This window comes from Eptesicus fuscus, chromosome 9, assembly GCF_027574615.1.
Source record: "Eptesicus fuscus isolate TK198812 chromosome 9, DD_ASM_mEF_20220401, whole genome shotgun sequence".
Taxonomy (NCBI): Eukaryota; Metazoa; Chordata; class Mammalia; order Chiroptera; family Vespertilionidae; genus Eptesicus; species Eptesicus fuscus.
Window position 1 is genome coordinate 72291991 of NC_072481.1, and position 27497 is coordinate 72319487.

General features: G+C 40.6%; 1 protein-coding gene across 1 annotated transcript in view; it reads left to right on the top strand.

Moving 5' to 3' along the window:
* The first annotated feature begins 1323 nt into the window (after positions 1–1323).
* Positions 1324–27497, top strand: part of DCDC2 (doublecortin domain containing 2) — a 172430-nt gene continuing 146256 nt past the window's right edge. Inside the window, exons 1-2 of the mRNA XM_008146066.3 lie at positions 1324–1616; positions 5660–5714. Of these exons, the coding sequence (XP_008144288.1) occupies positions 1324–1616; positions 5660–5714 (348 nt within the window). The remainder of the gene's footprint in view (positions 1617–5659; positions 5715–27497) is intronic.

The following is a 27497-nucleotide window of genomic DNA, read 5'->3' on the forward strand; positions in this document are numbered from 1 at the left end:
AGCACCCGGTCTCTCAGGCAAGAGCCGACCAGAAGCAGGATTAGATAGAGAAGCAACTGGAAGGTGCACTGAAGGAAGTGCTCCCCCTCTCCACCAGCAGCTCCAGCTCCTCCTCCTTATGCTTTCACACCTGTCATTTTTTAGGACTTGCTTCTTTTTCCTCTTTGCTAGCCACTGTGTGTGGGCAAAATGTAGCCACGCAGCTTTCTTGAGGCTGTGAAAAGGCCTTTCTCAGCATAAAGCTATTAGCTTGTCTTAGGCAGGCAAAACACCGCGGGTTATTCTCTTCACCAACTCCTGTTTCCCCAACTCCTACCCAGCACGGTGCCTGGCAAGGTAGGCGTCCACGCATAGGATGCCACCAGGCCTCCCTTCAGCCCCCAACCCCTCTGCTTCTCTGGCGCCCCTGCCCCAGGCGGCAGTAAACCCCAGAAGGAGCCTAGGCCCAGTCCACTGAACTTGCTCCCAGCGCGGCTGCAGTTGCTATGGAAACGGCGGGAACTAACAACTCGGGTCCCAGCGGGGTGAGCGGGGCCCTCGGAGGCGGTGGCAGAGGCAGAGCAGTGTGAGTGACGGGGCCGCGCCTCCGAGGTCACCGCAGAGCCCACAGAGCCCCCGCCCCGCTCGGCGTCCCACCCCCACGGGACCTCAGCGTCGCTAGGGACCACCCCCACCCCCAGCCCTGCCTCGGTTCTCCCGCCGGGTTCCGAAGGTGCCCCTGGGAGCTTTGCCGGAGGGAGGGGAGGCGCCGGCCACGGGGGAGCGGGGGAGGGGGGCAGGGGGCAGGGAGCGGCGTGTCCGGGGCGCTCCGGTCTCCTCTGTCTCTGGACGCACCTTTGCCGTTCATTTTTCGGCAAAGAAAAATCTGGGTAATTGCAGCCGGAATCTTCATCGCTCTAAGAGCAAGCAGGAGCTTGAGAGGTGAGGGAGCAAGGAGAAGAACATTAAGCGGTTTGCAAAGGATAACGCACACAGGATGGGGGGATTGGGTTTCATCTCTTTCATAACGTGTGTGCCCCCACCGCTCCCTCCTGCGCCCACGCGGCCGCGGTCCCGGGTGGTCACACCTGGGCTCTGCCGCGCGCGCGGGAGCAGGTGCGGCGCGCAGGGCGGCGCTCATTGGCCCCGCGGCCCGCGGAGTACAGGCCGGCGCCCGCCGCCCGTGGGTCTCCGCGGGGCGCACGCCGGGCGCTCGGCCGGCCGTTGCTCGCTCTGACCGGGTCTGTCTGTTTCCCGTCCTTTCAGCCGGCGATCCGGCCAGCGCGGTGCCGTGCGGCCACGGGGCAGCGGGACCCCTGGCTCCAGCCGGGGCGTCGCGGGAGGATGAGCGGCACCGGCGCCCGGGCCAGCCACCGCACGCAGCCGGTGGTCAAGAGCGTGCTGGTGTACCGCAACGGGGACCCCTTCTTCGCGGGGCGCCGCGTCGTCATCCACGAGAAGAAGGTGGCCAGCTTCGACATCTTCCTGAAGGAGGTGACGGGCGGCGTCCAGGCGCCCTTTGGGGCCGTCAGGAACCTGTACACCCCGCGGACCGGGCACCGCATCCGCAAGCTGGACCAGATCCAGAGCGGGGGCAACTACGTGGCCGGCGGCCAGGAGGCCTTCAAGAAACTCAAGTGAGTCCGCTGGTCCCGCCGCCCGCGGCTGGGGGCGTGAGGGTGTGCGGCTGGCACCAGCCAAACCTCAGTGGGTGCAGGGGCCGTGGCTGCGGGGGGTTGGTGCCTCTCACGCCTCCTGCGGTTGGGGTTCGGGTGACTGGAAAGGGATTGCACTTGGGCGTCAATAGGAACAATCTTAAAGCTTATGCGTAAGGAACAGGAGACTTAAAACACAAAAGTGACCAAACGGATTCTTGAGCATTTTCTGTTTGTTTTTTCCTCTTTTTTTTTTTCTCCCTCCCCCCCTTCCCCCCTTTTTTGGGAACCTGACTTTTAGTTTAAAATCATTTTTAAGTATTAGATACTATATAATCGCCAGAGGAGAAAATTGCTCTCTGCATCCCTCCCCTCACCCTGTGTAAATTCTTTCAACCTCTCATTCCAAGTAGAAGTGACCACACCCCACTGGGACCGTCCTCTCTCACAACCCGCGTGTTTTTGCTCTTGGCAGACAACTTGGAAAACTTGACTGGCTGACTGTATTGGTCTACAGGTCCGTCTCCAGGTACCTGATGGCTAGACCCTCAAGGACAGGGATCATTATTGCTGCTCACCCCAAGTTCCTGGCAAGGAGCTCGCTCGGTGAATGAGCAAATGGTGTTCAGGTCTCTGAGGGGAACTACGATGATCAAAGCATGACTCCTTGTCTTTCTTTCGGAGTTTGCAATCTAGCAGGAGAGAGCCTGCATGCACATCAGCAATGTACTGTAGAGCCTAAAGGAGTAAGTGCAATTAGAAAAACAATTCAAGTTAAGTGGGAGTTCAGAGTTGAGAGAGATTATTTCTGGTGTGGTTGGGTATTGTAGGCAGAATTTAATATCCCATAGGTTGTTGTTTTTATAGTTTTAGGGAGATACAGTTCATGCCACATGAACCTCACCCATTTAAGTGGGTCTTAGTATATTTATGGAGCTGTGCAGTCATCACCGCAAATTAATGTGACAACATTTCCATCACTCCAAAAGAAACGCTGTACTTCCTAATTTCCCCTCCACCCCATACTCTGGTAACAACTAATCAGCCTCCGTGTCTTTATGGATATGTCTGTTCTGGATGTTTCATATAAAAGGAATCATACTATATGTGCCCTTTAATGTTTCTGGATTCTTTCACTTCACATAATGTTTTCAAGGCTCATTCATGTTGTAGTATGTATCAGTTCTTCATTTTTTTCTTATCATTGTATAGCATTTTGTGTATGGATATGCCACATTTTATTTATATCCATTAATCAGTTGATGGATACTTGGATTGTTTCACTTTTTGCTAGTATGAATAATGTTTTATGAACAATCATGTACAAGTTTTCATTTCTCTTGGGTATATACATAGGAGTAGAATGACTGGATCGTAAGGAAACTCTATAGTCCATAGTTTTTAATATAATATTTTAATTAAAATTTAGCTTGGGCCTCAGGATAGCCAAAACAAACAAAAAACAAAAACAAAAACCAACCCTTTATCCATAACATCTATGATTGTGAACTCAGATTTTAACTGTACATAAATATTTCCTGAATATTGCTGAAGTTGTCCATAGTAATGTCATCCTTCTTTTCCTAAGTTTGTTTAAATTGAATTCTAGGTGTTCTGCTCTTGTTATGCCAGACAATCTTTTTATGGGAGGTGAGGGATACATTTGGATATAGTTTTCTGTTCCCTGAAACATCCTTTAGTGTATTTGTCTAACTTTGTAGAAAAGAACTAAATGAAATTGCGTGTTTCAGAGAAAGTTAGAACTTAAAACTGAAAATCAGGAGACTTGAGAATGAGTTGTTTATCAGCTCCTTGGTCAGCCACTTGACTCGGCTCATCAATTTCCTCACACAGAAAGGGAACATCCCATTTCTGCCTCACAATGTTGTGATAAAACATAAATGCTGTGGATGTGACTGTGTTTTGTAAACACCAAAATGTTACATAAATGTAAAGCGTCACTGTGTCCAGTTCCTTTCATCATATACTTTGGTTATTTTCATTAAATAATTTCCACATAAAGCAATGTCAAGGGAATGGACATCTGCTTCAGAATCTACTAACAGTTAAAAATTGTAGATTCACTTTAGTAGTTCATATTCTCTTTTGTTTATGTGGCACCAGCTCAAAAGATAAAAACAGGTACAGTTTCAAACCAAATAGAAGGTGCACTTCAAATTGCTTTTTATATATAAGAGATTTGTATGGTTATTCTTGCTTTTAATTCATACACACACACACACACGAAACTGAGCTTGTTATGACAGTTTCCATGGTTAGTCTTCCATGCCGACAGGTGAATAGTTAATTTATTTGTGTTAAAGTATCCATGGTTATACTGATGGAAGCCAAGAAGATTTAAATGCTGAATATATTGAAAGCTTAGCAGTTGTAAGTTTATATAACACATGAACCACCTGGGAGAACAAAAGAAAGTCCAAAAGATATCAAGTGTAATTATATCAGTCAGAGCCTAAATGATGTTGGGGAAGGTAGCAATGGTGGGAAAATATTTTTCAAATGAAAATGATCAACTTTCTTCTTCAATTTATTTTACTCAGATATTTTTCTAATACTTTTGAAACCATAATAAAACCTTTGTTTTATAGAAGAGAATTCTAGAAATTGTTATTGTCTGTGCATTTTTGGGAGTTGACTCTACTAGATTAATCTTGTGGGTCTGAGATCACTTTCTTGCTCATGACAAACTTTTTATTTTGTGTCAGAAATCAGCCTGCATATTTGCAAAAGAGCCATTTATAAATGGCTAAACAGAGGGAGTATTTACAATGCCTTATGTAAATACTGTTATGTGAGGGACATATATGATAATCTCCAGGGGTATAGATTAACTAAAGCATTCTACCCAAACAAGCAAACAACAACAATGAAACTTAGCCAAAATTCATTGTAATATAAACATTTTTTGGGCAATTCAGCAATTATGGTAGGTGAGGTAGAGAATCTACCTACCTATCTTTCTATCTAAGGTTATAAATTAAATGCTAGGTTTATACTTATTTTTATATTGAAGCATTTATTTAGCACCTTCTCTGTATGAAGCACAGTGGGATCAGAGCACAGCGATGGACTTATAGCTTGAAGTTGACACAGATATAAAATTTTCAGGTTGTGCTTATGCTATAGCTACTAAAGAATGATCACTATACTTAATGTCGGTAGCAAATTTTAATGGAATAACAGGCGTCTCTGCAGGTTAACCAGTCCACCATCTGTCTGTCAGTTGAACCAATTACTAAACCATCCCATGTGGCTGAGCATTTCTGTATCATTTTAAAGTGCTCTCTTAGGGAAAAAGATTTCCCAGCCTTTCACAGTTGTTACTCTATTGCATGCTATCTGTACTTAAACCTAAAGTCTGTGATTAATGGAACTATTAAGCAGCTTTACAGACAAACTAGTCTTTATATCTAAATTACCATAAAAATTAGAAATACCATATACATAATAAGCAGCTAACTATTGCGGGAGGGGATGGGGGTGTTCCCCAATAGAAGTATGTATTTCTAAGACTTCAGTTACATTGAAGTTTAGAGTAGACATGTGTCAGCTCTGATTGGTGATGCTGAAATAATTTTCTACTACAATTGCCTTTAATTAGTAGCTATTGATTTTTGCTGTAGGTTTAAGTATTTCCTGTAGCTTGCTTTATCTATCTATATAAAAGGCTAATATGCAAAGTGTCCTCTCAGGAGTTTGACCAGGAGAAGGGGAGTTCGATGGCTCGCTATGATGTGTGCTGACCACCAGTGGGCAGCACAGAACATGGCAGGTGACCAGCAGTGGTGTCAGGGCACTAAGGGAGTGAGGGAAGGAGGAGGCAGGGAGGCAGGGAGGCAGGGAACCTGATTGGCCCTAATTGCTGGCCAGGCCTAGGGACCCAACCCATGCATGGATTTTGTGCACTGGGCCTCTAGTTATTTAATAATTTAAAAAAGAAATGTGTACAACTGACTCAAACTCAATAAAAGAAACCCTTATTGTTTGTTTGTTTTGCCCTGCAGTTACTTGGACATTGGAGACATCAGAAAAAGACCAATGGAAGTTGTTAATACAGAGGTAAAACTAGTAATATTTTGAAGCTTTAAGTAAATAACAGTGCCATTTTTGTGTTTCTTATGATGTGTGCAGAGACTTAGATGCTATTCTAATCATAACAGATTATTTGTCTAATGTTTATAAATGGGATGTTATATATTTTAAGACAAAGATCACTCTTTCTTTGGAGCATTATCAGAAATGAAGAGACTGAGTAGGTATCCTAAACATGTAGGATTGGATACAACATGTTCTTGTGTTTAGCTAAGTGTTTTAGCTATGTGTTCTCTGATTGAAATCCAAAGAAACTTTCCTGGCAAGTGAGAGGAGATTCTGAGCACCTTTATGCCAATCTTTACTAAATCTACTTTCCTGTCTTCAATTGCTTCTGCCACCCTGTGTCTGAAATTGCCATGATCACCCTGACTGCCCTGAGGCTTCCAAGGGACCCCGTTGATTTTCCCATGATGTCAGGAAAACACCTCCGTTCTAATTGGCATTGAAGTTCACGTGAGCGTAATTACCAGAAGCTTGCATGAAGGTTAGAAATGAGTCTTGTGAAATAGATTTTTAAAACACTACTTTCTGTATAGCTTCTGAATCCCTAGTGGAATTTTCAGATATCCTGTAGGATGTATTCTTTAGTTAGTGGATGAAAAATAGATGAAAACAAAGTTAAGACAACAACAACCTTCAATGTCCCAGTGAGACAGGGAAAATTATAGTTCAACCCAGACTGTTATTCTGTTCCCCAGCCCAGACTTCCCCTCTTCCCATTTTGACCCATGTAGACAAGTGCTCCCAAGGTGTGCAGTGCCAGGCAAGAAATGGCCGATAGAAAAAGCGTTTTCTCTCATTTGTAGTGCAGAGCCCTAGAGAGACTCCTCAACTCTCGCCATTTCCTCTTGCATTGTGTTTATACCCAACAGGACCAAATAGGTCTCTCTAGAAAACAAACAAACAAAACTTGATAAGCAAAAGTTCTAATTCTGCAATATTTGAAGAATGTGAAGTTAATTTCATTATTCAAATAATTTGTAGAAAGAGGTGCTAATCCCAGACATTGTTAAATATAATTAATGTTCATGTTTGTAAGTTAGTTTTTCAATGTGTGTTAAACTGCTTATTAGTGAACGTGATAAGCTTTTGACTTAAAGTAGACAAAGGTATATGTGTGTGTGTTTTTATTGAGCTTATGTTGCCGCTAAAGAATGAGCACTAGTTAATATCTGTAGCAAGTAGTAAAAAAAAAAAAAAAGGAGAGATTAGTGAATTAGTAGTTCTGGATATAATTTTGTTTGAAGGATACACAACTATTTGAAGTAGGCTACCTTGCATGAAATTGGTGACTGTACACGAATTTCTGCAATGGGATTTGAGATGTGTGACTTCTCCCAAAACGTGAGCATATATTTACTCTGGATTCCAGTGTCTTTGATGAAGAGATTGTGCCTGGCAAAGCACAACAGGTGTGCAGTAAATTTTTTAAATATACTTTTTAAAAAAGATCGTGATTAACAATGGAAGCATTCACAAGGACTCGTGTTAATTTGCTAAGTGTTCTTACACTTTGGTGTAGTAGCTATTGTTTTCTCCTTTCTTTGGACCTCTGCGTGAGCCACACAGACAAGCTTCTGATTTATGAACATACATCTCACAGTGAAAAACCCCCTGCTCATCTCCAACTAGAAGACTGTATCTCTTCCACTTTATTTCTTCCTGGTAATTCCCTCCCCTTCTCCTTCTCTCTTTCTGCATCGACACTGCTGTAGCCTTTCATTTCTCAGTCCTTCCCCATAAAGCCTTCCAAAGGGCCGAAAAACAAAGAAGTAGAAGAAATTTGGGGACGCAAGGGAAATGGGAAGAAGTGGTGAAAAACTCCTTGTTCATGCTCTTCAGCACCTTCCCTCACCGCCCCAAGCCCCATGCTCCCCCTTGCTCCCTGGGGCCTCTCTCCCACTGTTGTCTGCCCAGACTTTCCTCCCAGTCTAGACTAGCAGTACCTTCACTTCCCTCCCTTTGCATCCCAGTCTGATGGTCATCGCAGAGATTCTCCTCCCCAAAGTCCACACCACGGGCATTCTCAAAGCCTGCTTGAGCAAGGGGAACCCTGTCTTTCATTGCCCGAAAGGGAGAGTTTTGGGTTCCTGGCATCTCAGAATGGAACTCTGAATGCATGTTCTCATAGACATACTACTTTAACTAAATTCGTGATGGTTCTACGGTATTATTATGGCTGTTTTAGGGTAGAGCACAAGTTAAAAAGGCTTTTGTGAGCTGCTCTGAGAACCTAACTATTGTGTGTATAATTCTTTGTTTGTGTAATTTTTACTGTGGAGAAATACCACTCTCTTTTCCTCAACTTATTTATATTCCAACTTTAGAATTCAGTAAATCTTTAAGTTAGAAGATATCTGTATTCAACATTTGAGAACAGACTTGGTCAACACTGGACTTCCACAAAAGTTTTAGATTCTGGGTTGTTGTTTTTTTTATTTAAGTTGGCGATTTCTTTTCAACATTTGTGTCTAGTGGGAAAAGATTACACATCTTTTTAAATACTGTGGATGACCACTATTCTTTGGAGTAAGATACCATATTCTACTCCCAGTCACAGGGAAGGATTCACAGAATTACCTTTGAAGTGGGTTTAGGACATAAGCTACAGATTTGGAGGGCTTAGAGTTGTTTTAGTGCAATAGTAGCACAAACAGTATTTATTCCAAGATGTTTCAGTACAAAGGGTGAGTAAAATTACTTATCAAAATTGGGGGGATTTCCCTCAAATCTGAAGTAATCTGGTCCTGTTTGAATTTTCAGTGCCAGGCTGGATAATAAAACCCACCACACCAGTATACATGATGCAGTTATCCTAACTGCTGAAAGCACAGTAATTCTAATGCTTGCCAGAACACGTTACTGTGGAAAGGCCTTTACAGTTGGATGGGATATCGTAGAACATGTGGCATCAGGTCCCGGCCACTGTGGTCAAGGTTTTAGACGTGACAGGCAATGCAGCAGTGAGGCCTGGGAGTTGGCAGCATTCCTTCCCTCCCAGAGCACCCTCCCCCAAGTGCATCCTGCATTCTGGTTGCTGTTTAGTTAATAATTTAGACACGATGCTTATCCACTTGCCGACTGCAGGTCACTGTCACTAGAATGTGCATGTCGCCTTGACACGTGAAGGTCTTTTTGTGGCTCCTTCCTCGCTTTTCCGTTCCATGAAGATCACCTTTGAAGACACACCGAAAGCACAGCCAGAGCTCTTCCTCTTCCTCCTTGCGAGTGGTTCATTCAGAGAAAGGCAGGACTCTAATGGGCTTCTCCCACTGACCCAGGAGAAGCACAGGGGCTTATTTGGCCAACACGCCCGGCAGCAGGAGGAAAAGGAGGAGATGGATAAAAAGAGGGAGAAGAAAAAGGTGACAGGAATACGACGAATGGGAGGTGACTGTGGTGGTTTGCCCTGGCTCTGGAGACAGCACTGTGTGCTCAGAGCAGACTTCCCTTGCCTCTCTCCACACCCGGCGTGGTTCTGCTAACATTCAGATAAAGAGATCTTCCAGAGAGCCCTGCATGCTCGCCTCTGCTCCTCGGTCATTTTGTATAGCTTATCTTCCCGCTTCCCCTGCACCACAGAGATGTCTTTCTCATCTTCTGACCTTGGTAGCTCATCCCTTTTGTATGCCTTCCCAGTCCTCTCTTTGACTCTCATTCTCTGGTTGCATGATGTGTAACAACCCTTACAGGGCACAGATGCTGCGCTAGAGGTATTCTCAGAGGACTGAGAAGGTACAAATGGGATAGGGGGTGTGTGTCAGCCAGTTTGAAATGGGTTTAAATATAACTGAATTTATTTTTGGCCTGTTTCTTTTAAAGTTTTGAGAGTGTTCTTTTCTGCAACTTGACTAAAAGGGATTACTTAATACTTCTATGTGTGAGTGAGTCAAAGCCTATCTCTGACTAAAAGAGTGAAAATTGACTTGGAAGGGAAGAGACGAAGGCTGTTTTGCCATCGTCAAGTTTGGACGATAGACACCCAGCAAGCCAGCTGCAGAGTTAGCAGAGAACAGTGCTTCTCCCACAGCCGGGCAACAGCTGTACAAGGCCCCGAGGGCCCCCTATTGAAGTGATTATTGCTTTCTTACTGCTGACACTCCCAGACCTGCTTTGCTGTAACCGTATTTTACTGGGAATCTTTAATTGCTGAACTGCCCTCACTTATCACAACCCCTACTTTATCCCCATTTCTCCTACTCTCACCTCAAACCTAAATCAGTCCAGAACTGCTCTCTGCTTTCCTTACCCTCCACAGCTCCCTTCAATGAGAACCCAGACCTTACTGAAGGTGATCCCTGCCTCCCTCTTCTCAGCATCATCCTGTGGTTACGTCCCTTGCTGTAGTGGGGCAGCAAATCTGATTCAGTTGACTGTGGACGGCGGGTTTGCCCCTGTTCCTGGTAGATGATCAGTTGTTAACATATGCACCGGAGCTGCCAGGTAGATTGTAAGTCTCCGGGAGGTCTGTTCACTCTGGATAGTACCTAGCATTAATAGGCTGGTAATCATTTGAATTCTCTAGTTTTGAATGTTTCTTATCACACAGTTAAGGGAGATGTCTGTTTGCCTCGTAAATGCCTGATTATTCTGTAGTTTATATATGGGTGGGGTGTCTCAAGTGACTCAACAGTTATCATGGCCACTACCTGTTCAGATTTTGTTTTAGGGATAAAATTAATTGTAGTTAAACGTTTGTGTGATACATTTATTGTCATGTTAGTATAATCTGTAGCTATATTAAAGAACAGCTGTTCACTCAACAAGGATTTATTGTGTACCTGCTGTACTCCAGGCACTGGACTTATCCTTGGGGACCATACGACATGGCCCTGACTGCATGGAGCTTGTACTCTTTAGTCTTCCTCGCCTGCTGTGCTTCGATTTTAACTCTACCAACATTGATCTTTGTTGCAGAACTTGGTATAAAGTAGACTTCTTTGATTGAGGAGTCATATTTTGAGGGCTAAACAGTTTTTGAACTTTACTATTAATGGGTCAGGGAATCATGGGACTAATTTTTGAGGAGTAATAAACACCTAATCTCTGGAAAAGTAGTTCTGGTTTCCTGGAGTTATAAACACCTAAACCAATTATAACCTGAATTAACAGCTGCAGTTGCCCATCTCCTTCTGCTCAGGATAAAATTAGCTTAAACCTATATTACCTAGCCTTTGCAATGTCTAACATTTCCCCCAGGATTTCTGTGAATTTCTGCAGGGATTCTTACCTTATTCATGCTCACATCTCATGAGCTTCTGTTTCCAAAGCATTAGCTGAGTTTATGGACTGAATTGTTCCCCTACAGGTTCTGCCTGTCGAAGACCCCACCAACTCAGAGGTAAAATCTTTCCATTGACGTCCACACAAACACTTGATTCACACAGGTCTGTGTGTGGTGAAATTTACCTGTGGTTTGTCAAAATGAAGTAGGTTTTGTAGTTGTACAGAAGTGTCAACAACTCAAAACTTAATATCAGACTTATTCATTCTTAAAAATACCTTGGTCTTATATGTCAATTTAGTCTTCAGCTTTTGGCCTATTTCTTGCCCTCCTCTCTCTTCTTCTCCTCTGTTCCCCTCAACCCTTGGCCACTCCACCTAAAGTTTCTATTGATTTCTAGTACAGAACAATTTTATTTTGTTACCCTTTCTCAGGGTCAGCAGAAAAGGGTAATTTTTACCCCTTTCCTCACATTTATATTTAAATATGCCAGTCATAAACACAATGACAGGCAAGAAGAGAGAAGAGAAGGTCATGCTCACCTTATTCTAAGTGATCCATCCACAGATAAGTGTGCTGTATATAGTTTCTAGAAGTGCTGCCTTGAAGAGGAACCTGCACAATGAAATCTGAAGTAAGACCCCAATGAAGGCCTTCTCAAGGAGGGGGAGCCTCCTTGTTGGAAAAGCCTTCAATTGAATACTTTAGAATACTCCCCCCTCACTTTAGATTTTCATTTATGGAGAACGTTGTTTCTTCTTGGTGGGTTGGAACACTGCAGGAATACCTTGGGGAAGAGGAAAGAGAGGGAGAGTTTTTTGAAACCTCAAAACTTTGCCTTGTCAGCATGGGTTGTACTTCTGTTTGGTTACTCCAGTGAATGCCTGTAAAGTTTTGAATATCATTATTAAAACTTCACATTTTAGTTTAATCATTAGGCATAATCTCTAATGAAACATACTATCAGATATGCCACTTATAGGCTTTTGGTTGGGAATGGGATTCTAGACATTAAATTGGGTGTTAATTATTAACCTTATTGCAGAAAGGTATGGGGCTGTGTGGTTTAACTCACTAATCTTTAGCCTGGGAATTCTGGGTTCAAAGGGGGAACTATTAAATAGTTAAACTCCTAAGTATTTCTTTCTTTAACTTGGGAAAAGATTTCCAGATTATGTTAGTCTGGTTTGTTAATTTATTGAAAAATCAAAGAAATAAAACCCACTTTTGTGAGTTCTTTCAACAGTAATTGAAGCCCCTCCCCACTTTTTTATTTTACACCTTTCCCCCACCTCTCTAATGTAACGGCTAAGTAGGAAGCATTTCTTTAAGGAGCCAGTTCACATCAATGGTCATGGCCATTCCGAGGTGAGTCTGACCTTGCCAAGGCTCAGTGAAGACAGATTTTCTGTTAAAGACAACTGGCTATACTGCAGTTTCTTTCATGGTTTTTGTTTTACCCTTTTCTTGGTATTGAACTCTGTGTGTGTGTGGTGTGTGTGTGTGTGTGTGTGTGTGTGTGTGTGTGTGTGTAATGTTTGAATAAGAGTGAGAAAGAAGTGCTTATATCAACCTGGAAAACATTGATCTAATGAAAAGTATCCATTGATAACACTAATTAGCACTGTTAAAAAACTAAAAGTTCGGTGATTTTAGTTTGTCCATTAACATGTATCATGGCAGTTGTTCCAAATATCTTGCATTCTCTCTATTTGGCAAGTAGACATGATTTTAGGAAATTGAATGTCTGTGAAATTGGAAGACATGCAAATTAGAGCATTATAATTTTTTCTAGTAATAAGCTGTTCTAAATAGACATAACTTTATTAAACATTTAGTAAATAATTATCAACCTTTTAAGAAAAAAATAGAAAAAGTATCTAATAAAATAAATTGCCAGCTAAATGTGTATGCTTAAAAATGCCACTTAATTGAAGTCTCAAACTATACTGAATAAGAAATTTCAGCCCTAGCCAGTTTGGTTCAGTGGATAGAGCATCGGCTTGTGGACTGAAGGGTCCCAGGTTCGATTCTGGTCAAGGGCATGTACCTTGGTTGAGGGCACATCCCCAGTATGGGGTGTGCAGGAGGCAGCTGATCGATGTTTCTCTCTCATCGATGTTTCTCTCTTTCCTCTCTGTAAAAAAATCAATAAAATATATATTTTAAAAGAAATTTCAGTTAAGTCCCCACTATTATAAGGTCCCTTTGGCAACTCCAGCAGCAACCCCTACCGAACAGAGTAGAACTTCTTGTTCCTAACCTGCATGAAATTCTGAAACATAGAAGCTGAAATTTTAGGACTATGTAGTATGATTTGAAGATCTGCCAAGCCTCACCAGGATTTTGATTGATGGATACTTGTGCACCTACTTACTAGAAAATCACCTCTTCAGTTTGCATTTTAGGATCATTGTTTGAAGGAGCTTAGAGGGAGCTGATGGAGCTTTCTGGTGAAGTCAAAGGATTCTTCATCATGGAAGTATGATTATTTCGACAGGGTCGGAATAACAGGAAAACATGCCTGCATACATACCAAAGTATAGCCAAGGAAGACAAAGTATGGTCTACCATTTATTGAGCATTACTCAGATATGATTTCACATTTTATCAAGAATATTTATTAAGAGCCTGCAGAATGCCAGGCAGTGGGCTAGATTTCAGCCATAAAGATGTAAAAAGACACTGACCAAGTGTGAATCAGACATTCTAACAAGGTAATTGTTGTTGAAGGACTCTGAAAAAAGTCTTAAGAAATGCTGCAAGCCCTGGCCAGGTGGTTCAGTTACACCAAAATGTTGCAGGTTCAATTTCCAGTCAGGGCACATACCTAGGTTGGGGGTTTAATCAATAAAATTGTAAAATGAATAAAAACATATCCTTAGGTGAGGAGTAAAAAAAATAGAAAAGCTACAAGAAAAAGAATAAAGTGAATGAAAAACAGTACCAGAGATTGTTAATCCAAGGGAAGAAAATTATTTATTTGGACCTAATTAATAATTGGTTTCAGTGTTTATGAAGGATATGGTGACTAGCGCGTCTCCATCACTGCTGGTGCCAAAAAGGGAGAAACAAAATTAAGCTGTGCTGTTGGTTGAAGAGTTTAGATCAGATTGAAAGGAAACTCCCCTCTTAAAAAAAATCTAGTGAAGACTACTAAACACTCACTGAAAGAGTTACATCTTCTTTCTATTATAAAATTTAAATATATTTTTCTGTCTTGCATAATTCAGTTGTGTACCAAGATGATGGAGATCAATGGAGATCGATTGAACTTACAAAATACCCTCTAATCTAAGGTTTTGTGGGTTAGATTTGCTGCTAGAACCTTCCTGGAGAGCCCAGAAGGACCACCGCCCAGGTTGTTAACCCTCTTCCGTGAAGGAAGCAGTTTGTGGGGGATTGAACGGCAGCAATCCATGTTGGTCCCTTCCCCCATGATTCCTCAAGTTTCAATGTCAGTAATAAGCATGTAGTGCTGTGATTTGCTGGTACTTCTAGCCAGAATGTTTTGATGTTTTGTGTGTGTGTGTGTGTGTGTGTGTGTGTGTGTGTGTGTGTGTGGTGTGTTGATGGAAGCAATACCATGAGAATAAAGGGTTTGGAGAATATTTCTGTTCTGGAGTCTAGATTCTGTATTTAGAACTGAAGGTCACTTAGCATCCTCTACAGATGTAGCAACCATCCAAAGGGATGTTTTAAATTTTTTCCACATGTGGTAAATCCAGAAAGGAAAATTCAAGAAAGGGATATATTAAAAGATAAGAAAGTGAAACTCAGAGGAATCAGTAGTAAGAAACAAGTACATAGATTCATCTGTGATAACACATTGAATTTTCACTAGAATATAGGAACTTACCAGTTTAGGCAATTTAAATTTTATTTCTAAGTTAGAATAAATTCTCCGTGTGTGTGTGTTGTGTTTCACAGATCCAGAGTAGCACAGAGCAGCATTAAATCCTTGAGCTTTTTCCTGGTGGAGTAGCACTGTGAGAACACTGTGCTAATGAACACTGTGCTAAGGACTTGGGCTTGAGCCTCATGGGACTCAGTCCCTGGCTCCAAACTGGCCCCCAACAGTCTGCAGAATGTTGTTCTTTCAGGTGTGGTGTTGGATAAGGCATGTATAAGAGTGTATGTGTAGTTCAGCTTTTCATCGATCACATACTGGAAAAACATATTGGATAGTCTTATCTTTGTGTACAAAATAATACACATTTCAGTGTCCTTCAGAATGGATGCATGGGGGCATTTTTTAAAGTCAGGGCTATTTATTTGCCTTTGGTTGATTTCAGCATGAAGGATGAAGGTGGTGTGCCTCAGTGTTTAGCTTGGTCAACAATGAAAATTCCCATTTGTCATTGTGAAAGACTCCTTTTTAAGCAGCCAGCCAGATCCAGCTCAGATGTCATCCATGATTACATAGTTTGGATGTTTGGTTTGTTGAAATAAGGTTGATTTCAGCCCATCTGTTAGCTGGGGGCGAAACTGCGTGGTAAGGGGATTGTGGGAAAGAGAAAACTAAATTGACTTGTTATATTTGCAATGTCTAATGTTTAACTGGAACATTTCTCTCTAGGAAATTTCTAAAGGCAGTCTATGCTACTTTGTGTATCTGTGCTTTCTCACCTCCTGGCAGTAAGTATTTTTTTGAGTTTCAAAGATTTATGGACCTCCATGGCCATCTTTGCTGTTTCAAATGATACAACTTAATGTATAGAAATTGTTATAAAACAAGTCATCTAATATCACCCAAGTTGCATTTTGTAAATTTTATGCTAATTGATAAAACTCCTCATTCACAGCCTGTTTTCCTAGAAGTGAGCAGATACGCATTTTCCAGTACTATCAATTTTGCATTAGCTAGTATGGGGTTTTCCACAGCTGGTTTTCAAAAGCTAGATTTAAAAAATAATCTGAAATATTAGTTTTTAAATTATATATATTTTTTACTATAGCAAAGACATTATTTTAGTATGGTTTTTGCAAATGTATAAGTTGTTTCTCATGAATGCTCAATTGGCTGATATTTAATTTGGTCAGGTGGTATATGGAAATTGGATTAAATTGCCTTTCTCCCAGCTGGAATTTCTCCTAATCAGATTGCTAGTCTCTTGTGTTATTCTTTGTTTCAAATATTTAATCAATAATATTGATTAACTTTGTCTGGCTATTCTCACCAATTAGTCAATCTAAACACAACCATGTGCATATGTAATGAAATATAGGCAATGAGATTTGTTGCTGGGAACTTTCAGCATTTTTACTTAATTGCTCTTATTTATTTCTAAACTCTTCCCCTTTCCCACTTCCCTAATTCATTGCTTATAGTATTTGTCTGTATTCAAATTGTATTTCTCCATCTTTTTAGGGATTAAATTCCTTTTGTTATTTATTATAATACTAGAGGCCCGATGCACGAAAATCATGCAAGGGGCTTGGCCCTCACAGCCCTGGCTTCATCCAGAAGGTCATCCAGAAGGACGTCTGGAAGGTCCTTCGGCTGTCCGGTTTAATTAGCATATTACGCTTTTATTATTATAGATGAAGTTAGTGGAGTCCTGTGCATCAAATTTGATGTCAAGAGGATCTGTCTGATGCTTATTAAGATATATTCATTCCTAGAAAGACAATCTTGGTTAGACTTCTGCATTTTAATCTGTAGCAATGTTAGTTTAGCTATGTGCCCCAGACACCATCTGATAAGTCTGAGTTATAAAATCATAATGGCTGCCTTCCAGTTATTCTAATGGATTATAGAAGATGACTTTGCAGTATCTTGGGAAGGGGAATCTGGAGATGAATTGCTTTATGCCACTGCTATTTGCTATTATTTTAGGCTTTCTTGCATGTGTTTGAAGCTCAAGGGAATGACACTAATCACATATTTACAGTTCCTTTTGGTAGTAAAAATTAATATCACAAATTCTTTCATTAAAAATTATTTTAAGTACTTATTTATGTTCCTGGCATCATGCTAATTGAATTTACAGTGGCAAGGAAGTCAGACAAAGTCACAGCCTTAATGAAGCTTGTTGTCTGTTGGAGAAGCGTGCTGTATCGGAGAGTACACAGGCATGGGGTGCTAGGGAGCACTGCCATAAATCAGGGGAGTCCTCACAAGCTTCCTGGAAGAAGTAATATTTAAGTTAAGACTTAGAGGGATGAGTAGATGCCAGCCAGGGCAACGGGGCGGCGGGGGTGGGGTGAGGTTGGGGGGAGTGTGTTCCAGGCAAAGGGAACAGCATGTGTGAATGTCTGCACATGAGCGAGCATATGGCACATTAAAAAAATGCACAACGAGTTCTGTTTGGCTGAAGCATGGGAAGGTGTTGGGATGGAAGCATGTGGTGGAGATATGTAAGAGATGAGACTTGGAAAATGGAAAAGGGACCAAGCCATAAAGGGTTTTAAAAAAGAGTTTTGACTTTATCAGAAAACTAATTGAAAATTATTTAAGAACTTTCAGCAGTGGATTGATGTGATCACTCTTGCTGCCACAGCAAGTTTGGAGGCTAGGAGACCACTTAATGGAGGTTAATGTGCTACTCCTGCTGGGAGAGGCTGTGGAGGTGGTAGAAGGATCAGATTTGAGAGACAGGACTTAGTGCTTGGCTGGATGTGAGTGATGAGTGAGCAGTTGGGTGATTCTTGGATTTCTGGCCTGAGACACTGGATAGATGAGACAGGGGGGGAGTTGTTTTTTGATAACAGTGACAGTCATCAAGTTAGTGGAGTCCTGTGCATCAAATTTGATGTCAAGAGGATCTGTCCGGTGCTTTGAAGTGTTAACTGTTGAACATCAAGCCAATCCAAATGTTGGAAGATGTACAAAACCAGAATTCACTGTAAAGTGTGTGTGTTTCTTTACTGTGTGCTTGGTAGTGTTCTAGACACTTTACAAAGATTATCTAATTTAATCCTCACAGCAACCTTATGAAGTAGGGATGGTTATTATTCCCATTTTATGGAGGAGGAAGTTGGTGACTTTAAGACATGGTCCTGCAGAGCTCATAGTCCAGACAGACTGTGTGTTAACATGTGTGTGTTAGTGTTTAAAGAATTAAATAAAGTTGATCATTGAGTATTTTCTTGTTCTTGAATGGGCATGTGGAGGTGAAGGGACTTATTTATTATACTTTAATTTAATGATGATAGGAAGGAGAATATATATATATATATATATAAATTATATATACATGTGAATTAGCCAGTATATTTTCTAATTATATATATATATATATATATATATATATATATATATAGAAACTGAACCCAGAAAAGGGCCACAGTTTTCTAATTTCCTTCTTTAACAAGTCATCATTAATCACAAAATCTTTCCTGGAGAATTTTTCAGTTGTATTATTCTCAATTTACTACATTGTTTTTACCTTTGCTACTATTCCCTGTAGGATCGGGTATTTATACTGAATGTTTCCAATACAGCACTTGTAATGGCTTTGGCATGTCTGCTTATAAAAGGGCTCCCACAGGAAACCAAAAATATTTTTACATGGAAATTTACCGTAGAGTGTGAAGAGATTAGAGAAAGAGATATTGAGCCAAGAATCATGAATGATTTTTTTCTTATTTTAGCAGAAAAAATATTTTTTTTGTTTATTTTTATCATGTTCACTTTCAAAGAACCATTTGGTTTCTTTAGTTATTCTGACCAGAAGTTTTGAGTAACATATAGCAAGTTACCAGACAATCAAAGCAACTTGTAGAATTGGAGGAAGGGAATAGGAAAGGCATCATCATGTGTTGGAGACAAACTGCATTTTTTTTCACCAAGATCTCAAGGAATAAGTCACTTGACGTCCATGAGCCTCACTTTCTTCATCTCAAATATGGAAATAATAATATTTTTTAAAAATAATTGTTGTGAAGATTAGAAATACTGAGACATGTACTAAGCCCCTAGCCTTATGCCTGACATAAACCAGTAGCTAGAACTCAGTAAATGGAAATGATGCTACACTGCTGCTGATGCTCATAAGACTCCTGTGACTTGAGTAGCAGTAAGTAGAATAAAACACCATATTGAATGCTTTTACAGCCTTTGGTCAAAGGATAAAATGTACATGTAAGTGCTTGTTCAACCACAAAATCCTCTATCATGCTAGGTGATACTTAGTACTCCTTCTGACTGGAGTGACCATAGAGTAGCACTTTGATAAATGGTTAAGATTATTATTATATAAATGAGGAAACATACTAGTAAATAAATAGCATGCAATAAACTTCCATGTGTGACTGAATCTTGGAGTTTTTCTTTAAATATCAAGGATTTACATAATTTCATAAATACTGAGATGTAGAGAGATTAAAAAATATACATGTGAATTAGCCAGTATATTTTCCGTAATCAAAAGAAAATGTCTGTGTCTTATTTTAGCAGAAAAGAGATTTTTGAAAGTATGGTAGATATCCTTTATAACCTCTGATAGAGGAGGAGAACTCAGCTCAGCGAATGAGCCAGAACCCAGAACACATTATGTTGTTAAGGACAGTACTGCCACCACCATCAAACAATGGAGACATTCAGTTTCTTAGATCACTGCCCCAACTTTTCACAGTGGATGCTGTAGGCACTACCTGTAAAAATTAGACTTCGTTGCTATCGAGGGCACAACTTTTACCTTCTCTGCTTTGTTGGATTACTAATACTGGTGTAAAAGCTCTGAGTTGGACTATTGGGCCAACCAACAGTTATGTTCTGAAGGCTTAACTGCCATAGGGCTAATAAGGTAAACGTCATCCTTTTTACCTTCTGTGGGTGGTGGTGGGATCTGCTTCCCTCCAAGTTTCTTGTGGTGGGAACTCTATTCAAGGAGAAAATACGTTCAGATGCTAGAAAGCCAACATATGACAAATATTTACTATCTTTCCTTGATGGTCCAACATTAGCATATATTTTGTTTCTGCCAAATCAATGCCGATGTTTCTCAGACCTCTGAAAACTGCCTGTCCTCGTCTTCTAAAGGAAGTCACTCACATTCTCCTTAGTTACTGCATCCTGTTCCAAGTCAGGATCTCTGATAGACGTTTGTTTGTTTCCTAGTTCTTCTAGTTCATCTCAATATTTTGCAACCTATATGCTAAATTGTAAATGTAACTATTATTACCTATATAAGTCAGTTGGGTATAGAGGGGAAAAAAAGTATATTTACATGACAACACCAGAAAGGAATTAAGAATCATGAGACTGGAGATTGTATTCATGACTTCTTTTCTACTATGTTTTCATCTTTCCCTTTTACCTTTAATTAGCACATCTGTTTAGGATTCTTAACTGGTGGGGTGGGGTGACCCAAATATTTATTCTGGAGGTATCTGAGCTCATAGGATTCCTGATGTCTTCCATAACTTTATTATTTAAAAAAAAACTATGATTATTTAATTGTCTATGATTATTAAACTATGATTATTAAACTATGATTATTCCTGATGTCTTCCATATTATTAAAAAAAAACTTTATTATTTAAAAAAAAACTATGATTCCATATTACACACAAAAGAGAAACTATAGCTACAGTTTTTAGAACAATAAAATTAATTCAGAACAAATACAATTAGAGCTCCTTGCGTATCTCCTCAGTCTCATTTCCTTCTTCTTCCCAACATGTAAACACAATCTTGAATTTTATATTTATCCCTTTGCCTTTCTTCATACTTTTATTCCACAATCCTAAACAGTATGCAGCTAGGTTTGTGAATTTATGTAAATGTAATCTCACTCTCTGTATTCCTTTACAACATGGTTTTTTTTTTTCTCGACATTATATTTTGTAATATTCGCCCATGTTGTGGGGAGCTGTGCTTCGTCCTTCTCCTTGCAGGGCTGTATTTGAAGCATCCATCTTATATAAAAACTGCTGTTTGAAATTTTAACCCTGCTATTTGGCTTCTGTAAATGCTTGCTTGCTTAAATAATAAGGAAAATAAGACTACTTCCACTTCAGAGAGGCCATTAAACCTTCCCCGGACAAAATTATCAGTGCTGGCACCAGGCCAGGCCTTTGGTTGAGGTCTCAAGGCCCCAGCACATAGGGGCTCTTTAAGAACTTGCAAAAGGGGCCTGAAACACCCCATATTTGGGAGACAAAGAAGGTAAAAACATATAAATAGGGAAAATCCCTCCATGTTGGGCTCCAGAATTTGAGAGACATTTTCCTCTGGACCCACGCGTAATAAATGTAACTCCATCTCTCTAAGTATTGCTTGGTTCTTCTCTGGTTTTCTGTAACATATTCCACTTAATGCATCAATTCTTCAATTGATGGCATTTGGATTTTTTTCTAGTCATTCCTGCCCCTTTCTTCGGTATTACTACTGTGAATATTTTGTGCATATCTCAGTTCACAGGTACAAGAGTTTCTAAGAAATATATACCTATGCATGGAAGCAACATTCTAGGTGAGATTTTGTGTCTATGAGCCAATGTCTGTTCATTCCTCAGTGGGCTGAGTATTTCATTCCCCCCAGGGTACATTTTTCTCTGGTGAATATTTGCAGAGCTCATTGAAAATATTTTGAGCAATACTCAAAAATATTTATTTGTGACATTGTAGGATTCTTCAGCAAGAGTACCAGTCCTCCTGGTACCAGGGGCTGTTAGGTTTGGTAATTGGCTTGGGGTTTGACAACTGGTAGTTTAAGCCTGGCCTCTTTTTACAAACTCTGGATATTTTTGTTATAAAAATCAAGTAGTGGGTTGTACAGTACTTTTAATCTTAGAAATACCATGATCATTTAGTTGACATCATAGGTCCTTGCAGACCAGTTCATTGTGGTTATCACATTGACTGCTGCCTCCTATGGTTCTTGTGCCTGCTTGTTTTGAAGGAAGAAGTGCTGCCTCTTCTTCTGCCACTGCAGAATCCTGATACCTCATTGAAACCAGAGAGCCCATTTCAAATGCAGCATCTTCCATCAACATGCCTGATCTAGAGAGAAAATGCTAGAACACTTTCAGTGTTATTGAAATAGCACTCCTCACCAATGTGTTTCTCAAGGCCTCATGGAATGGACTGTGTTTGGGATCCTTACTTGAGTCCCATTGAGAGGAAATTAGTGGGTAAAACAATCATAAAAAAATATGCTCCAATTTCTATCTCAAATCTTTGCATCCCTTCCTCTGAGTCAGTTGTCAACTAACTTCTAAAGGATTAGACAGTATATATCGTAGGCTTTACAGGCCATGTAGTGACAGTTGTAATTGCTCAACTCTGTTGTTATAGAATTAAAGCAGCTATTGACAATTTGTGAATGAATGGGTATACCTGTGTTCCCATAAAACTTTATTGGAAAAGAGAACACAGGCAGAAATTGGTATATGGGCCATAATTTGCCAAATTGCTCTGACTTTGTTTCATGAGGGTCACCATGAAGTCCCAGTTTTAATCAACTAGCTAAGCAAAAATTTAGGGCTTTTCTTAGTGGCTTAAGAGAGTATATTATGTCCAGAATCTCTAGTAATTACACCTATGGTGATAAAAGAATGATACCTCATCCAATGTTAGTCTCAAGTAAAGATGTAAGTGAATACATTACCAGGGACTGTGGAATTATTTTTTAAAAAATTCCACTAAACATGGTTCAGACTTCCCCAATGAGCAGTAACCATAAGCAAGAAGGCAGTTTTGTTTATAAGAGCTGCTCCGTGCTTGGTTTCTGTCCTGTGTCTCTTCCACAGAAGGTTACTGCTGTCCATCCAGTTTTGAGAGTAAAAAACCTCCCTCATCTTCAGTTTGTAATCACTCCCATCAGGTATAACTCCTGAGTATCTGAAATTCATCCATTTCTTTCCACCTCTACCACCACTACTATCATAATTAAAGCTATTATTATATGCCTGATTCACCTCAACAGTCTCCCACCTGTTCTCCTGTATCCATTTTGCCTCTTCTGCATACTGTTTTGTATTTGTGGAAACAAAAATTAAAATTCTTCAGTGATTTCTGTAGAGATAAATACCTTAACCTGTAAGAACTTACATCAATGTTTCTCAAACCTCAGGCCATGACCCTTTAGTACATTGAAAATCAATTTAGTTGTGATAAATCTATAATAAGAAAAGTGTAATATGCTAATTCGACTGGACATCCTCCTGGACGTCCTTCCTTCCAGACAAAGCTGCAGTGGGCAGGGGGCAGAGGCAGAGGCGGCAAAGGACCCATGGCCATGGCTGGCGGCAGCAGGAGGAGTCGGGGCCAAGGCCCTTGCACAAATTTCATGCATCAGGCCTCTAGTATAAATATAATCCTATCTAATAAAAGAGTAATATGCAAATTAACTGTCACTCCACAACAAAATGGTGGCGCCCATAGCCACAAGATGGCGGCACCCAGTCCTCTCAGCCCCACCGAAGTCCCCCAGTCTCAGGGAAGGCTGCCACTGACAGCCTGCAGAGTAAGTGGCCTGGTGGAATGCTGCCCAGAGGCCCTCCTGACCCTTTATAAAAAACAAAAACAAATTCACTCTCCACAGCGCAATCCCCTCCCAGCGCCGGCAGCCTGGGCTGGGGTCTCAGCCAACCCCACAGTGCGATCCCCTCCCAGCCGTGGCAGCCTGGGGTCTCAACCATTGAGTCACACCAGCCAGGCAGATATGGAGGAATCTTAAATGTTTCTTTTTAAAAAAAATATTTTATTGATTTTTTACAGAGAGGAAGGGAAAAGGATAGAGAGCTAGAAACATCTATGAGAGAGAAACATCGATCAGCTGCCTCCTGCACACTCCCCACTGGGTATGTGCCCCCAACCAATGTACATGCCCTTGACTGGAATTGAACCTGGGACCCTTTAGTCTGCAGGCCAACGCTCCATCCACCTAGCCAAACCAGTTAGGGCTGTCCAATATGTTAAAGAAAAAGCCCTATCTAATAAAGAGGGAATATGCAGGGGAGGGCATTTGGGGGTGACCAGGTTCTCAGGGGAGGGCAGTTGGGGATGATCAGGCTGTCAGGGGAGCAGTTAGGCATTGATCAGGCTGGCAGGGGAGTGATTAGGGGGTGATCAGGCTGGCAGGCAGAAGCAGTTAGGGGCAATCAGGAAGGCAGGCAGGCGAGCAATTGGGAGCCAGCAGTTCTGGATTGTGTAAGGGATGTCTGACTGCCTGTTTAGCCCCGATCCCACAACAGGCAGTTAGATATCCCCTGAGGGGTCCCAGATTGGAGAGGATGCAGGTTGGGCTGAGGGACCCCCCCTCCCCAGTGCACGAATTTCATGCACCGGGCCTCTAGTATAAATATAATCATAAATAAATTTGAAAGATACTGTCCTATGTGTTCTTGGGTCTTCATATTCTTCAAGACCCATTCTTCGAATCATTCCTTTTGCTCCATTTTCATATGACATTTCCTTTCAAGAGGTAGAGTCTATTTTTCCTTCCCATGAACCTGGATTGAATTTTGGACCACCTGGAAGAATAAAATGCAATGGAAGTGATGTTCCATGACTACCAGACTTCCTTCTGTCCATAGTGTATCCAACATACCGCTTACCTCAAGGTCTTTGTGCATTTCTGTTCTCTGACTTTGGAGTATTTCCCCCCATTCCTCCCTTTTTCTTATTAGCTCATACTTAACCCAGCTCAAATGTCATTTCCTCAGGGAAGCCCTCTCTGCTGGATCTTTCTAATTGGATCACACTCCCCTTGGTAGGCATTGAGCTTTTCTGCTTTGTAGCACTTGTGACAGCTGAATATACCTTTGTGGGATTGAATAGTTGATTGAAAATAAGAATGTGTCAGTTTCATTTGTTCTTTAAACCACATAAGGATTTTTCTTAATTGATCTGAAGTACATTTTCTTTTTCAGAAGCAAATATCTGTCAATTGTTACTAAATTAATAAAAACTTCACATGGAATTATAAAAGAAAGCTGTTTATGTCAAGTCATTTGCACTGTATGAGGGCACGTCTGCTTCTTTCTTGTGATGTTCCAAAGTCCTTACAATTTTGCTAGGTTGCTTATAAAGAAGAGAGTGGCAGTTATTTCGAACTTGTAAGAGACAGGTGCTGATAAAAGTATAAGGCCAGTTAACACACTGGACTAAGACTTGATTGATTTATTAACATTGTGTAGAAGCAGTGGTGTGATGCATATTGTAAGGCTGTGTGTAAAGGGAAAGCTGTGGGAATTACAGGTCACCAGAGAGAATTCTCTTCCAGTCTTTAGTTATATAGGAAAGATTTTATAGAGCGGGTGAGATCACAGTAGCTGTTTGAGTAAAAGAAAGAGCTGGGAACACAAGAAGGCAAGCTGACATATGTATCTTTAACAAACTGGAAAGGACAAAGAATGGGCATCCGATTTTTGCCTTTTATTTCAGAATTTCTTTTCTCCCCAAATATTGTATTTGCAGAGTAAAGAAAACGGTCCAGTGGTTTTCATTGTAACTCTCTTTAATAATGAAAATTCCTAGTTTCTAAACCTGCAATTTAAGCCTTTTGGGAACACAACTGGGCACCTCTGTGCTACGGAAGGGTTTGTCACATGGTGGAAACAAACATATTAAACCACAGCCTAGCCTTCTCTTATTCAGAATGAATAGTGTCCATTTAAAACCTTATTCCTTGTGGATCCTACTTCCCTGCCCCACAGTGGCTGTGGCTCTCCACTCTTTCCTTCCAAATCCCCTCCATCCCTTTTGAACTGTGGGATCCCATCTGCCCACAGTAATCAAGAAAGAGATGGACTAGCATAGAATCCAGAAAATAGCCTGCTTTCCACATTAGCAAAGCAAATTTACATGATAAAAATTCCTAAGTGTTCGTGGTGGTCCATTTTAAAAGGCCAAGTTTTCAGATAGGTTAGGAGGCCAAATTCCTCCTCTTTCTAAGTCAGACAGAATGACTTTTTAGTGCAAGGTTGCCCAGCCAATACTGTTTACACAGGGTGACCCTTTCCTTTGATTTATTATTCTGCTCCCCCTGGGTGTGAAGATTGCAGTTTATCTCTTGATGCCTATGGCAGGTTTTAGAGTCTTCGGAACAGTATGTCTGGAAGTTACCGTACTTTCAGCTCAGGGTTGTTTGGTAGTTGGTAACCTAGAAACCTAATTGCAACAACAAGCCATCCAGTTATTCATCTGAGTGCTCATAATGAAAGTAATACCAGGAGGGATCAGCCAGGAATTGACTAGATAGCCCTTGCAAACAAAATTGGCTTCTAGTTTATGGCTATTGCTAATTAGGGCACAGTAATTGTGAAGCATGTTTAGTGGAACTTTAAAGAAAATAATTACACAGTCCCCGGGAATGTGTCACGGAAGAAGATTTCAGTGGGAAGGAACACTGCGTGAAGTATCATTCTTTTACATTTAAAGGTTTAAGTAGCTGTTTTTCCCCATCTCCGTATCTAAGAAAGTGAAAGTGACTGGCTTTCATAAATAAATATGATTTTTATCTTTTAGTATTTCGTATTATGTAAGTACTGTCATTAAATGGAAAAGAATAGCATGGGAACTTGAGCACAAATAAGCCTCTTCCCCACTGTATTCATGTATTTTTTCATTATAAATGCAATGCTGATGGAATAGAAAATGGTTCAGGGAAGACAGTGTTTCATGTGGGACTGATTTTGTGTCAGCTCATGGATCCCTTGAATTATTTGTATTGAATGCAATTAAGGCACAAAGTAAGCTAGGCCTCTTGTTGTAAAACATAGGTTAATCATGGGAATAGGTTGATTCCAATTTTGGGGTGATAGAAGCAATCCCTCTCTAGCTCCCCACTCTGTTTGGAACATTAGATGGCTAATGTTAAGTTTTGCCCCTGTTGTCTGTCTTCATAGTAATTCTTAGTTCCGAGTTACTGCCATTCTTCCTTACCTCACCTTTATAATTTTGGAATTTCAGGATAAAAATAAGGAGTTGAAATGCAGTGGTATTTTTTCCAACGAATCCTTCAATAAACCTACAAGTTGATAAAAGATTTAATTGAACTTATTTTTCTTTTTAATATGATACTTTATGCTCAGGCAAACAAACAAACAAACTTGATAAAGGCTTCCCAAGAAGTCTATCTTATGTGCAAAGTGAATGAGAGTAAACTTTCTCCTTCAATTGTGTTATTTATTATTTTGCATATGTCTCCCTGCTTACTACACATCTATATGCATTCTGGGTAACTAAGCTTAATTAGCCTGAATGATCTTTCTAAACCTTGATTTATATGTTTCCATCAGTAGGGAACATTATTATTTGAATGCTTCAGTTTAGCATTGTTTCATTGAGATGGTATGGCATAGTGGAAAGAACATGGATTTTGGAACCAAACAGGCGTGAGTTTTAATCCTAATTTTGGGACCTGAAGTACAGTTTTCTCATTGGAAACTGGGAAAAAAAAAACCACCTTATATCTGTCTTGGCACTCTAGTCATCAGGAAATGCTAAATGAATATCTACCGTGTGTCAAATACTGAACTGGGTGATTGGGGTGAAAAATGAGAAATATGTGGCTCCTACTTTCCAGGGATCAGCTTGTTGTCCAGGCAGAATGACAGATGTGCACACAA